The 16,041-nt window shown below is 36.8% G+C and overlaps 1 protein-coding gene across 1 annotated transcript in view; it reads left to right on the forward strand.

The window, feature by feature from the left end:
• Window positions 1–16,041, forward strand: part of LOC127838657 (A disintegrin and metalloproteinase with thrombospondin motifs 7-like) — a 49,272-nt gene that overhangs the window by 2,580 nt on the left and 30,651 nt on the right. Inside the window, exons 4-16 of the mRNA XM_052366520.1 lie at window positions 898–1,037; window positions 1,691–1,829; window positions 2,147–2,219; window positions 3,606–3,696; window positions 5,376–5,459; window positions 8,651–8,763; window positions 9,069–9,221; window positions 9,447–9,578; window positions 9,925–10,084; window positions 10,416–10,523; window positions 13,152–13,300; window positions 14,244–14,307; window positions 14,786–14,837. Coding sequence (XP_052222480.1) covers window positions 898–1,037; window positions 1,691–1,829; window positions 2,147–2,219; window positions 3,606–3,696; window positions 5,376–5,459; window positions 8,651–8,763; window positions 9,069–9,221; window positions 9,447–9,578; window positions 9,925–10,084; window positions 10,416–10,523; window positions 13,152–13,300; window positions 14,244–14,307; window positions 14,786–14,837 — 1,458 coding nt within the window. The remainder of the gene's footprint in view (window positions 1–897; window positions 1,038–1,690; window positions 1,830–2,146; window positions 2,220–3,605; window positions 3,697–5,375; window positions 5,460–8,650; window positions 8,764–9,068; window positions 9,222–9,446; window positions 9,579–9,924; window positions 10,085–10,415; window positions 10,524–13,151; window positions 13,301–14,243; window positions 14,308–14,785; window positions 14,838–16,041) is intronic.

Consider the following 16,041-nt stretch of genomic DNA (forward strand, 5'->3'; position numbering starts at 1 on the left):
AATATTGGTTAAATGACCGATTTTTCATATTAAACCTCAGTCTCTGATAAAGCTGAATAATATGTGTGTAGTCTGAACATGGCATTAGCTGTTTCCCTTCGCAGGCTTCATCATTCGGCACGTGAACGTATGTGCGTAAAATGTCGTCCAATATTAACTTGTCCAATCCGCACACGCTATTCGGGGACAACACTTTCCGCCTTAACTGGATTTTTGTCTACTATAAATGAACATTTATTGTGTCAGCTGTACCCCTTGTATAAATTGAGCAGTGCTCTGTGAAAAGGGGATTTAATTCATGTGCGAAATGTGTCGTCCCAGATTAGCATGTGCAGTCCTCACAGGCTAATCAGTGAAGACACTTTCCGCTTTATGGTATTTTTCGTTTACTAAACGTCTCTTCTTTACAAAAATCCAGTTTACAGGGAAAGTGTCGCCCCTGATTAGCCTGTGCGGACTGCACAGTTTAATCTGGGACGACACATTACGAACATGCATTAAACCCCCTTGTCACAGAGCACGGCCCATATATAATTATTAAATTCAATATTGGTTAAAAGGCCGATTTTTCATATTAAACCTCAATCTCTAATAAAGCTGAATAATCTGTGTGTAGTCTGAACATGGCATTAGCTGTTTCTCTTCGCAGGCTGCATCATTTGGCACGTGAACGTATGTGCGTAAAATGTCATCCAATATTAGCTTGTCCAATCCGCACAGGCTAATCAGGAACAACACTTCACGCATTAACTGGATTTTTGTCTACTATAAATGAACAAATCAATAAAAGCGGAAAGTGTCGTCACCGCGAGGAATGCACAGGCTAATCTGGGATGACACTTTACCCACGTGCATTAAGCTCATTTTTGCCAAAACGGGGCTAAAATGTATTTGCAGGCTGCATCATCCGTCAAGTGAACGGAAGCGGCCACTCAACGGTGAGCCCCTGCATGGAGCATGACGTCACGTGCTACTACACCGGAACTACCAGCGCCCACAACGACTCCTGGGTGGCGGCCAGCGTCTGTGGAGGGCTGGTAAGGCCGTGTGGGTCGATGACATAGGGAGCTTGTTTCATTGATTTTAGGTCATAATGAAGTAGCAGATAAAGCGTCCCTCTTTGATGTCCCAGTTTAAACCAATTTCACGAGCGATCTTAGGATATTTTGAAACAAACCACGTACTTGTTCTTCCCAAGATAAAGATTCGGAAAACATTTGACCTTCATTAAACTGAGCTAGAATCCAATAAGTTGAAACTGATTTCAGTGCAAAAATTGTTAACTTTAAGGGAGTGGGCGTAAATCAAATACATGTACTAGTTAAAATAAAGTGGTATTGTCCTCTTATTTTATGTTTTTGTTGCGATATCGATCACTTTTAAAAAATGTGATAAATAATCGATTAAAAAAATAATATTCATTCAGTTTAAAGAAGTTTAACAATCCTGCGGATATAGAAAATGAATAAAATAAAACATCAAATTATTTATTATTCATTTGTTAACAGAAGCGAATCTTATTTCTTGTGAAAAGATTTTGAAAAGAAAATATTGTTTTTTCACAAAAAGGGATGCTCAGTTTTTGCAACACGAATCACCCTCTTTGAACATTTATTTTTTGGTAAAAAAAAACATAAAAAACATGATTGTATTCCAAAATTGACATAAAAAAATTATGTTCTCTTCACAGAAAGGGTTGCTCAGTTTCGGCAACACGAGCTTGTTCATCTACCCCATGAAGCGGACATCGGATCAGACGTCAACGTCAGCGTCGCCCAATCACCTGATCTACCGTTACCAGGGAGACAAGCACGTGTGCAAGACGGAAGGTAGGACTACGCACACTTAACATATTACACTGTCCATTCAAATATCGTTTAAAAGAAAATGTCGGCGGTCTTTATTTAGTGGTGACTTAATACTACAGTAAATACGCACGTTAATCACGGTTTTCATATGTATGACTCTCGTTTTGGATTGTTTTTGCTGATTGAAAATCGAAGTTTAGCTATCACAATTCGCTATGATATTATATGAAAACTTTCTTGTTGAAAAGGTAAAACTCGTTGATGTAATAATATTTTAATAATGAAATATAGAGAACATAATACGTTCCTCAGCTTTGATCGGTGTTTGCCGTTTGCAGACGACGTTACCGACATACTCTATCCCACTTCTCAAGCACAAGGGAGGCACCAGGTCAACGAAATGAAAACCAGGTGAGATCACAGGGCTTATGTTTCGATTAAGTTCAGACCTTGGTGTGTCAGTTGTATCCCTTGTATACATTTAGCAGTGCTCTGTGAAAAGGGGGATTAATTCATGTGCGAAATGTGTCGTACCAGATTAGCATATGCAGTACGCACAGGCTAATCAGAGAAGACACTTTCCGCTTTATGGTATTTTTCGTTTACAGATAGTCTCTTCTTTACAAAAATCCAGTTTAGGGGGAAAGTGTCGCCCCTGATTAGCCTGTGCGGACTGCACAGTTTAATCTGGGACGACACATTACGCACATGCATTAAACCCCCTTTTCACAGAGCGCGGATCATAAATTTATAGTATACTAAGTATTTTTCATAAAAGTCTCTGTGCGAGAGGCCTATGGATGTTTGTACCATGTAAGATGCTGTATTTCTTATTATTTTTTTCCAAATCTAACACACCAAAAATAGATCATTTTAGGCGTGTATCAATAATACCAGTCGACGAAGGAGCGGCATACAATTGAATTAAAACAATCATCCAACGCAATTCAGCCAGTGTGAAACATTTGACATACTTGTAGACACTTGACGGCAGTGTGTCCGACCAATTTTATTACATTTAACATCACACAATGCATGGTTTACGATACCCTGAAATAACAGCAGCGTTCATAATTCCAAAGACAACACACACTTTGGCTCAGTTACAAATACAGGACTAGGTGTGAAACTGTCGCTTCATTGAAATAGCTCTATGTGGAATACAATAGATCTCAATGATTGTTATAAACAAAACAAACCTACAGTTTGAACAGCCTCATTATAACATTTGGTCCTTTAAATATCTTGCAATAGACCGATCGCAAAGCTGTATGACGAAATACACCAAACACTGGACACAACACTAGGCACGAAAACACACACGTATAATAATCCTTACATAATATCCATAGTAGAGCTATACTGAATGAATGCTGAAACCTTGTCTTCTATGTTCTGTCTTATATAATGTCCTCTTGTGTGGTGATTATCTCTATGTATAATCACCAATTCATCATGTCTGACTGACAACGTTACTAAACAACTTACGTAATCCAAACTTTATTGCAAAGAAGATTACCCATACACGTTATAGTTGTTCTATTTTTATTATTTGTTACTAGAATTAAATGTTATTTTGCCGCAATGAAGCAAGTACAACTTTTTTTAATGCGTTGGCTTTTTTACCGGTCAATAAACACCTTAGTCAAACCTTGAAGTTATAGTTTTTGTATTTTCTATTGATAAACTATTTGTTTCTTTAACAATAAGTTTGTACATTTCCAGTTGTTGGTACATTGCCAGTTGTTTATACATTGTAAGTTGTTTGTTGTGATCATGTTTCCTTTCACGCTACAGGTACATAGAGGCGGGGATCGTTGTCGACCCTGTCATGGCGAGATTCCACAACGACAACATTCTCCAGTACGTCTTCACTGGCTTTAACATCGTAAGTGATTGAACAGTACGTCTTCACTGGCTTTAACATCGTAAGTGATTGTACAGTACGTCTTGACTGGCTTTAACATCGTAAGTGATTGTACAGTATGCCTTCACTGGCTTTAACATCGTAAGTGATTGGAAATTATATTGGTTGTTTGTAGGGCTAGTCAAAATTAGATAAATAACGTGAAATTTCGGGTTTTTCGGGTCAGTGTTTAAATAAGTTTATACAAAAAAGACAGCAGCATTTTATAACGCGATTCCTTTATCGCAATAATTTGTCGCAGCAATCAGCAGTTAATGTATTATATATATATTATAATTAATCAAATATTGACTAAAATACTGAAACATGTATTTATTTATTATTTATTTAGTATCGACCAAATTTTTAAAATTGGATTTAATACATGTGCGTAATGTTTCGTCCCAGATAAGCCTTTGCTGTCCGAAGCCTAAATACATTTTTGTCAAGAACAGTCTTCTGTTTAACGAAAAATAAAATAAAAGCGGAAAGTGTCGTCACTGATTAGCAATTCATTTAACCCCCTTTCGAATAGCGCGGCCCAACTAAAATTTGTGTAAAGAATTAAGATATTCATTAAACATTATTTACTTGAGAGAACGATACAAACCACAGAAACAACTACATATTTTCAACATCTCATAAAGTTTGTCTTACTTTAATGTGAAAGCAAAGTAAGAACTTATTAAGATTTGCCATACAAGCAGTTTCCAGTTTAAGTCGATTTAGAGTTTCAAGACAAGTTCCGTATCAGAAATTCGCCATGTTATTTTCAAACATATTTTTACCATGTTTCAGCGAACCAAACATAAACTAACATTCGTTTGGTGCTTGCATTTTCTAAATTTGGAAATGAAAGCGACTCTTACAAAAGCTTGAGAATACACTATGACACCACATATTTAATCCAACTAGAAATAAACCAAGCGTATTCTCTTTTATGAATTAGCGACACGACCAGGTAAAGTAGCCAAACCTTTGTATCGGCTCCGCAAGTAATTTTTGGTCCCGCGAAACCGTTTTATTTTAGTATCAATTGTAGTAATAGCTGTTTGTATTCTCGATCAAATCTGTTAGTACGTTTACATTTTGATTTTATTTAAAAAAAAGTTTTCTTATTGATGATAAAATATTCGTATATGGCTGTTTATTAAGATGTTAGTACGAATCTAAGTATAACTGTCGTTTCCATAACGAGTTTTGTATAATTCGTTTAACCTTTTCCCCCATTAGAAGCAAAGTGAAAATAGCTTTTGCAACCAGCATAAAACCAGAACAGCCTGCGAGTAACTCGCCGCCTGTTCAAGTTTTATGCTGTTTGCTGTTGGAAATAAAAACCTTTAAAGCTTGAATCTAGTAAGAAAAGTCTTAAATTAATTTTAATTATTTTTTTCTAAGGGACTACAAATGCGTAAAAATATGTTTCTAAGAGGTAAAGGGTTAATGTATGTCCGCGTTCCTATTACAAGATACGTTAGTAGCAGTTGTGGATTGCAATGTTATATACGTAAATCGATTTGGCAACGTTAATATAATATTGTTAACTTGTCAAAAACTAGTTTGTGTTCAAATGAGTTAAAGATATGTTTTCCATAAATTTAATATCTAAAAATGTTTTCATGAGATCTTACATGACTTGTACATGTTATTATTTGTTTCAGGCGTCGAAGTTGTTCGCAGACCGGTCCATTGGCACGTTGATGAAACTCTTATTGTCAGAGATCATTGTGTTCAACTCGTCCAATGTAAGTAACTTTGTTATGGAGGCCCGTTAAAGCCATGGATGTTGATCAAAATCGTTAAGTCAGAGACAGTTGTGATCGTCCAATATAGGTCAATGTTGTATGGTGTACCATAAAATACATTATCGTTTATCAAACTTGTGATATCCACGATCGTTGAGTTCAACTCGCCCAATACATGTGACTGAGGTACGGTGCCCGTTTCATGATACCGTTGTTTCTATAAAAGTCGCATATGAAACAAGAGGGCCTTGTTGTCCCTTAAGTGCTTACCTTTTATCAAAAAACACCAATTGCCGAAAATTTCACTTGATGACCTATGTTAAACCAACTAGACGCAGATTCGAACTTGTACTATATATATATTTCTAAAATAAGAAATATGTTGTTGTTTTTTCAACAATATTGATTCCCACATGTCACTTTTATATTTGCTTCAAAATTTTGCTTTAGATTTAAGGCGCATAAACAAACTTCTGATACATGAAGGACCCAGAATTGAAGTACGGCTAGATATCGTCAAGATTTACAATCTTACCAAGTTTCATTAAGTTAAACTCATAAATGTGCTTTAAATAGTGTTAACGTATTTTGAAGAGCTTACCAAGTGACCATAGTGTTAAAACATGTGATCAATATTCCAAATTGGCTAGATATTGTTAAGATTAATAGAGAATATTATGTGAGTTTTGGATAACGATCAAGTTTATCATAGAACCATGTTAGCGCGAGGCTTGCCGACGAAACTCACATACTATTCTATTTATCCTATTTTATTCCAGTACCAGATGACAATCGATAGTATTACAACGATCGTATAAACTTTAGCTTTATACTATCACTATTTTTAGAACAGATTTTTTTCAAATTGGAGAATGTTTTTGTCAACTACGGAAAGATAAAATCGTCACAAAATGCGATATTTTATGATTATTAGGCAAGCTTCGCGCTAACATGATTCGAAGCATCGCATGATACACTTGATCTTAATCCAAAGCTCACATAATAAACTATATATTTCCTCTCCGTTTCCATTAATAAATATCAAACATCGCATTTTTGATGATGTTTTTTACGTAGTTGACAAACACATATTCTTCATGTTTTGGTAAAACCCATTTCTTATCTAAAACTAGTGATAGTATAGAGCTCAAGTTCATACGATCGTTCTTATACTATCGATTTTCATCTGGTAATAGGATACAAATGCTTACATATTTTCATCAAGACTGAGTCATTCATATGGCGTCTAGTGTTAACAAGTTTTTCAAAGTTTCAATTTGTGACATGGATTTCGGAAACATGTAGAGAGTTTTGTAATTTGCCTATTGTTATACGTATTGCCAAGATAAACATTTTTTCCATCAATATTGAGCAAAACATGTGAGCTTTATAGTGGTCACGAGCTAAAACTTGACGATATAAATCTGAGCCGTGCTCTGTGAAAAAGGGGTTACATTTAAGTGCGTAAAGTGTCGTTCCTGATTAGCCTGTGCAGTCCTTACACTTTCCACCTTAACCGGAGTTTTGCTAAGAAGAGACTTTCTGTGAACGAAAAATACCATAAAAGCGGAAAATGTCGTCCTTAATTTTCTAGTGCGGACTGCACATGCTAATCTGGGACGACACTTTCGCACATGCATTAAACATCTTTTTCACAGAGCACGGCTAATTTTGTTATCAAATTTAAGCCGGTGGCCTAGCTTTTAGACAAAAATGACACAGAAACGCACTCGGTCTTGGTCCTGTTAAAATTATTTTTTTGATCAAGATTGATCAATGAATGTGGCGTATGGAGTGTTTAACAGCTTTTTGACCAGGACTAAACAATAAATGTGGCGTATGGAGTGTTTACCAAGTTTTAGACCAATGTTTATCAATAAATGTGGCGTATGGAGTGTTAAGCAACTTTTTGACCAGGATTCAAAAATGAATGTGGCGTATGGAGTGTTTACCAAGTTTTTGACCAAGGTTGATCAATAAATGTGGCGTATGGAGTGTTTACCAAGTTTTTGACCAAGGTTGATCAATATATGTGGCTTATGGAGTGTTAAACAACTTGTTGACCAAGATTGATCAATAAATGTGGAATGTGGTGTGTTTACCAAGTTTTTGAAAAAGGTTGATAAATGTGGCGTATGGAGTGTTAACCAACTTTTTGACCAAGATTAATCAATAAATGTGGCGTATGGAGTGTGTTCACCAATGTTTTGACCAAATTTTTCAATAAATTTTGCGTGTAGAGTGTTTACCAATTTTTTACCAAGATTGATCAATAAATGTGGCGTATGGAGTGTTAACCAACTTTTTACCAAGATTGATCAATAAATGTGGTATGGAGTGTTAACCAACTTTTTGACAAATATTGATCAATAAATATGGCGTATGAAGTGTTAATCAACTTTTTGACCAATATTGATAAATACATATGGCGTGTGTAGTGTTAACTTACTTGTTATGAAAACTGTTCCAAATCGAACTTGGCCTAGATAGGGTCAAAATTAACAACCGGAAATATTTTCATTCGGTTTGAGCAACAAATGGGGCTTCTCGTGTGGTAACGAAGTAAACTGGAACTCGTACCCCGGAAACCGCATGACGCACGAAGACAGCCGGACGATCATATACTGATCACAATAGCTTACCTTTAACACTTTGCGCATAAATTAGCTAAAATATACGATTTTGCCACGTTTTAATCGCTTTGGGTGTTTCACTTTTGCGGTGCGAAACTACAATGGTTTTCTTTCAATTTGATTGCTTATGGCTATTTACAGAAAGTGTTTAAGATGCTATTGCTATAAATATAATTATGATTTTACAGAATGTATTTGCAGGGTTTTGACGTGAGTAATACAGCTTACGCTGAGAAGGTGTTTTGAGATACTAGTTTGATAATGTTTGACTTCACAGCTATTCACAGACTGTGTTTGCAGGGGTTTGGTGTTAGTGACACAGCTTTCGCTGAGAAGACAGAGAACCTGCTAATTATAGAATGTATGACGTCGCAGCTATTCACATAATGTGTCGGATATGCTATTTATAGAATGTATGATGTAATAGCAAATTCACACGATGTTTCACAGGTGTTGGTCGTGAGTGACACACCGGACGCTGAGAAGACAAAGAAATGTGTATGTGATGCTATTTATAGAATGTATAACGTAGCAGCTACTTATATAATGTATTTGCAGGGGTTTGATGTGAGTGACACAGTGGACGCTGAAAAGACAAAGAACAGTTTCTGTGAGTGGCAGAGCAAGCATCACACGCTAAACAAAACTGACGTTACCATCCTTTTAACACGGTTTGGATATTTTGTTTGTCCCCCTATTTACGTTTGTAAAGGTCTTGGTGTAACTAATTGATATTTTTGAGAGTAAAAAATTAACTAAAATTAAACGTAAACAAAGATTTTCCGTACTTTAAATGAAAAAGAAAACTTTTGAGAACGCAAGTCTTTAGTCGGTTTCCGTTGTGCAGGACATTAACAGGTGTTGTACAATGTAACAATGTGTTTAGATCTGCATGAACATACCATAAAGCCCCCCCCCCTCCCCTACACTAAACAAACAACGAGTGCATACGTTAATCTTTTATTCCCAAATTTAGAAATGATATTGAATATGGCGCCAATGACAACGGGAAGTCCACGAACGGCCTTGCGTTCCTCTCTGGTGCGTGTAAGATACGAGAGAAGTGTGCCGTCGTGGAAGATACTGGGCCCGTATTCGGTCTCACCCTGGCGCATGAAATAGGCCACCTGTAAGTGCAGCACACGTATTAGAGTAAGGTCACGTGGTACAAAGTCTTACATACACAGTCGAGTGATGTGTTTTTTATCGCGTAATGGACTCTTGGATTTTCTCCATATCGTGTCATTTGTATTTAGCATGAAAACATTGGTATCCATTTATTGATTTTTAATAAAGAACATAACTATTGAAATTTCGTTTCTCAAAACAAACGAATATATTTATTAAATCGCAGTATCGGCATGAGCCATGACAACACAAATGATAACCACTGTCCTCCCGCCCTCATGTCCGCTTACGGCAATACTGGGGTGGATGCCTTCCGGTGGTCCAATTGCAGCGCCAAGGAACTCTTCAACAACATTAGGTATTATGTTGAACAGTGACCGAATAAATCCACAATCTGCGTCCATTTATTTACAGGAAAATCACTGAGTATGTCCGTCAGTTGTGGAGGTACATATTGAGTTCGCCCCTCTGTACTGCAGATTCATTTTTGTGTGTGACTTCCTTCGGTATTGATGGAACAATCTGACATTCTCTTTATTACTGAAATACTTTGACTTCCTTTTAACTTGTAGGTACACTCTTAGGTGCCTGGAAAACGCTACAGTGAGTGGAGACGTTGACATGATGCACATGCATGGCTCCAAACTCGTCATGCTGCCTCTACCCGGCATGGTGCATTACACTGACTTCTCTCTGTATTGTAGGTACAATCTTGGGTGCCTGGAAAACGCTCCAGTAAGTGGAGACGTTGACATGATGCACCTGCATGGCTCCCAGCTCGCCCCGCTGCCTCTACCCGGGATGGTGTACACAGCGGACGATCAGTGCCGTCTTATGCTTGGTGACCACGCCTACTTCTTCTACGTAGGTCTATGATTGACCCTATGTCCAATCTTGATTGACAAGATTGTTGTTAAGGAATGACATTTTTGTACAACTGTATACTTTAAACAAACCTTGTTCCCAGATAAACTACATGTTATTAAAAAATCATCATTAACTACGCAGCGCTTTCGTATCGGAGGACCACCAGTTCACTGTTCAGTCAATCTGAGCATTGCTTTCATGGCGCTTATAATGAAAATAGATAGACACGTATTCAGCTTCCGAAAATCATTAATTTGAAAAAGATCGATGCTAATCTATGTGTTCTGGATGCTAAACTTTGTTTTGGCTTTTTTGATGACTTTCGCAGAACACAGTACATGACCCCTGCAAAAAGATCGCCTGCCACACCGATCGGGGCAACTACTATTACTCCCAGCCTCTAATGGACGGGACGGACTGTAACAACACCCGAACGGTAATACATCAAACACGACTCTTCATCTGAAAGTCAACTTCTTGCCCTGTTCTAGTCTATACCTTCATATTATTTGTGTCATCCTCGTCCTGTTTTTAGAGCATCATTGGGCTTGATAAAAAACCCATGATAAAACTTTACTTTCTTTCAGAATTTTCCAAATAAAGCTATTCCACGCAAAACAATTTATTCATTTTATCTTTTTGTCTGACCATATTAATTTTTTTTCGTGTGTGTAAATTCGCTTAACCCTTTTTTTCGTTTTCAGAAAACATATATCATTTTTGTGGAATTGATGTGATTATTAGGATAAAAGGTAATTTAAAATACATGTACATGATGCGTGTATTTGCTCAGGACAAAACATGAATACATGGCGAAAGCTCTTGGTTACGCTAAAAAAAATATATAAAAAATAGAGACGCCAGGAACGGCCCAGCTGATCTTTGTGGGTTCGTTAATAACCACTAAGTTGCATTTATATTCATAGCCGGAAATCATCAAAGTTAATATTTTAATATTCATTGTTTTCACTTATGTCTCGATAATAGCTGAGTGACTTACCGGTATTACACACTAAAAACGTATAGAGCTGAAATTGGCATTATTGCACATGCAAACAAACACCAAATAATAAGACTATTTATAACTAAAGTGACACATGGTTACTTCCAGGAAGTGTGTAGATTGCGTGCGGGACAAAGGTGTCCATTTTACATGAAAAGTACATTTGCAGAAATAGTCGTACATGTTCTCATCCATTCACATCTTGTTATGGTTATTCACTTACGTTCCGGTATATCAATGTGATACACTTCATAGGTTTTAGAGAAAGAAAGAAGTTGCCAATGCTACATATGAACACACCAACTATGACTTTCAAGACATTGGCGGCATGTTCTTGCAAGGTGCATGTTAACCAAAAATATGCATAATACGAAAACAAAGATATAGGGCATTTTTATAGGGATAATACACGACTTCGAGGGCATGATCATCTGCGGGCGCTCGAAAAATTCGTTCATGCCCGAGTGCGCAGCACGAGGGTAGGAACGGATTTTTAGAGTGCCCGCAGATGATCATGTCCGAGAAAATGTGTATTTTCGCTATTATTGCATAAACAAATCACACATACCAAAATAAATTTAAATAACATTGAAAACAATATGTTTTGTTCATTCGACATCGACAAAATAATTCGATTATTTCAATATAGTTCACGGTTGTGTTTTACATATGCCTCACTCGGTCATCATCCGAAATGACGAGGCTTTACATTCAGATAGGCAGTTTTCGATTTAAAATGTGCTTAAACAGTGGATTAATGCAAAGTTGAAATGCAGCCGCGCAAAGTAAGAAATGAGGAATTATTTTGAATTTTCAGCAGGAACGTTGAAGGTACATAAACACTTATATTAACAGCATATTCTTTTGAAAGTGTTGAGTAAATAACCTTAACTTCATTGACGTTGCCAATAAAATAAAGCTGTTGTCAAGAGAGTGCAGATGGTATAACTTGAAAAATGGATTAATATAGTCATTATCCCTGCATGCATGAGGAAACTGGTGCTTATTCAGTTCCCATTTATGCTTGGAAAGTCGTCGAATGCTGGAGAAGGGAAGTAACTGCGCGTGGACCAGATTATGGATATGAAAAAACACATAACATGACTTGAACGGCACGTGAATCGCATTGTTAATACACGATTTCTCCCTCCTTTTGCCAAGTTTCTGCACCCCGCCAGAGGGCATTATAGTTAGAGTTTATGCAATATTTTTTTTTATATTGATTTTGCAATTGCAAAACGAATTGATACTTAACCTAATGATACCAAATAGCTATGACGTATGTCGCCGATATTTTTCTGAGCTGCATTCCATCCAAATACATTTTAACGAGAACGAAAGTAGTTTACAATCTGAGCCCGTCTCGCAGAATTTAATCTTCCAACGAAGATGCGGCTTTGTGAAGCAAACTTGTAGAGTAAGATGCTGTAAGGCACTCTATTTGCCCATCAACATGATCAACAGTAAACTAAAAAAATGTAGATATTAATTTGAAAATGGTAAAGCCACTCGACAAACATTCGTTTATTAAGGTGTCGGCCGATCAAAAAAGTTTAGATGAATTGTCGTTCTGTCGGCTTTTGCCTCGTTTCGCATCTTGATTTTAAGTTGCTATTGAATATTTTAGATTTTATAATTAGCTTATAAAAACTGAATTCATTCTTTCGCCAACTTTCAGTAAAACGTAATCAGACTCCTACATTAGATATATCGACAAAAGTACAGTAAGTTATTCTACAGCGAATTATATCTTTGTGTTGCTTTGATTTTTGGTTTCTGACAGTAACTGTAATACACTGTTTAAATTAGGGACTAAGTATGCAATGCGCTAGAGAATGTTTATATAGTATTTGCTGTAAAATGTGTTTGAATAAGACACAATCTCATGAGACAACTTGTCACCTGTGTTAAAGCAGTACATCTGGTTATAATTGATCTTCACTAAGATCTCTGCTTGACATTTGACATTCTAGTCTGTATGCTGTACACAATATATTGTTACATGAGAGCTACACAGCTATTTCTCTAAATATATATACCGGAAGTACCGTTGTATTCCAGTGGTGCATGCGCGGTCAGTCAGTTGCGATGAACGCTTCCCTTCAGACAGACCCTATCCCAGGGGGATGGAGCCCATGGGTGAGCGCCACGTGCAATCGCAAGTGCGGGGGAGGCGTTTTGTTGCAGACAAGGACGTGCACGGACCCAAAGTGAGGCACAATTGTTCATTGTCGGCTCATATACATCTAGTATTAAGGCGCCTCTTTTGTATACTACAATGTACCCCGTGTACGCAAATACTCCGGCGTGTAGTGTATTTTCCGCACTCGGGTTTTTTGTAGTTTACTTTTAAGTATTACCTGAACCGACAATTACTAACCTGGCGTCAGTTAATCTACTTACTTTTTCTGTGTAACGTTACCCTTCCTTAGTAGTTCAACAGACCAAAGTTCACATACGTATGGCATGAACTGACAAATGCAAGAAGCGAATGACTGCAAAAATAATCCGTGTCCAATTTCAACACATTTTATCCAGTAGTACGTTCAGTTAAGGTGAACGTTTGCGAAATGTTCCGAAAGTTCGGTCACTGAACGGTAGGTTCGTTACGAACGTTCGCGATCGATAGCAAACGCATTCGGATGTAGTTCGCGTATATAACCAAAATGGCGGACCGGCATGTTGTTTCAGAATTATATTTCAGTAATGCATATACATGTATGTTATTTAAACTGAAACACAATGCCAAATATAGTTTCTAATCAATTACTACTCAAGTAATTTCTGAATTTTATAAAAAAAACATTGTTTCTTAAATCATCAATCATTTTCAATTTGTTATCAATGAGTACAGCTCTTAAAACGTTCGCGGCGAACTTATCGTGCAGAAGGTTTCGTACGAAACGAACAGTTATTGGTGAACGTTTGCTGTTACTGAACGAACTATAGCAAGCTAGTATCTGAAACTGTATTTTCGTTCATAAGCTGATTTCGGGATACGACGACAATTTTGAAGCCGACTTCGGTTAAATGGTTCATACATACGTACACATTTTTATATTAAAAAATATTTGAAAGTTTGAACATGTGCAATATACATATGTTGTATTATGTTCCTATGTAAGGTAAACATGTTTATACCCGTTCTACTAGACCCAGATACGGCGGGAAGCACTGCGAAGGGCCGATGAAGAAATACCTGCTTTGTAATATGCAGGTAGGGTAATAACTATGTATGATTCAGGTAAGGGTATATAATGTTTACTTTATTTCCATGAAAAAGAAAAAGCATGTGTCTTGCCATCCTACTCGGGACGATAGGTGTGTGGTGCATTTTATGTAACGGTAAATTAAGCTCTTTAATTCTTGTGGTACCTGATAAAAATTCCTCGTATTTAACAAGAAAATAAGGGAAATAACTTTGTCTTGTATTGTGAAACTAATGTATAACATCTTGTTTAAAAGGCATAACGGCTATATTATATTTTATCATAGATAAACTTTGTGTTGCATTTTAATCCATTGCTAAAAGATTTACACGTAACGTACCAAAATCTCGTAATTTTACTAAAGAAAAGATATTTTTTGCAATAAACTTACTTTTTTGTCACATTGTAAAAATATGACCTGATAAATAAATATAATTTGGTTTTTGTTTTATTATTATTATTATTATTATTTTCGAACGTTTCCAGAAATGTCCCGACTATAAAAGCCTGAACATGACGTGTGACGCGTTGGATAAAGGTATGTTACATTCCGTGTGCACTGTATTCAGTTTGTTCGATAAAGGTATGTTACATTTCGTGTGCACTGTATTCAGTCCTGATGGATAAAGGTATGTTACATTTCGTGTGCACTGTATTCAGTCTTGTTGGATAAAGGTATGCTACATTTCGTGTGCACTGTATTCAGTCTTGTTGGATAAAGGTATGTTACATTTCGTATGCACTGTATTCAGTCTTGTTGGATAAAGGTATGTTACATTTCGTGTGCACTGTATTCAGTCGTGTTGGATAAAGGTATGTTACATTTCGTGTGCAATGCATTCAGTCTTGTTGGATAAAGGTATGTTACATTTCGTGTGCACTGTATTCAGTCTTGTAGGATAAAGGTATGTTACATTTCGTGTGCACTGTATTCAGTCTTGTAGGATAAAGGTATGTTACATTTCGTGTGCACTGTATTCAGTCTTGTTGGATAAAGTTATGTTACATTTCGTGGACACTGTATTCCGTTTTGTTTCCCGATAAAGGTATGTTACATTTCGTGTGCACTGTATTCAGTCTTGCTTCCGGATAAAGGTATGGTACATTTCGTGTACACTGTATTCAGTCTTGTTTCCGGATAAAGGTATGGTACATTTCGTGTACACTGAAGTCAGTCTTGTTGGATAAAGGTATGTTACATTTCGTGTGCACTGTATTCAGTCTTGTTTCCGGATAAAGGTATGGTACATTTCGTGTTTCAATTCAAGATTCGATTAGAATTAATGTGACCTAAAATATGTTGCCAGAATGCGACTATTCATGTTGCACACGTTCGCATATCAGTCAAATGTTATTTTTACCCTGGGCATTTAAAGTTGCGAAAGGTATCTATTATGATTTTATTACAAAAACAAATCAAATTACTGACATTTATAACCAATTGTATAACAGTTACTACTATTTGTTCTACTACCACCATCATAACTACAGGTAGATAGGTAGACGTGTCGCCGTGACGTAGTAGATATGGTTTCTGCCTAGCGATCGGGAGGGAACGGGTTCGACCCTCGCGTTGGAAGCGTTCTTTTGAGTTCCCACAACGACACCATGTACTGGTTCTACCCTGAGGACAGACATATAGTGTTTCAATAAGCATCTAATGAAATCGAGTTAAAATATATATGGGCCGTGCTCTGTGAAAAAGTGGTTTAAAGGATGCACGTTAAGTGTCATCGCAGATT

This window comes from Dreissena polymorpha, chromosome 7 (genome assembly GCF_020536995.1).
Source record: "Dreissena polymorpha isolate Duluth1 chromosome 7, UMN_Dpol_1.0, whole genome shotgun sequence".
In the NCBI taxonomy this organism is placed as follows: Eukaryota; Metazoa; Mollusca; class Bivalvia; order Myida; family Dreissenidae; genus Dreissena; species Dreissena polymorpha.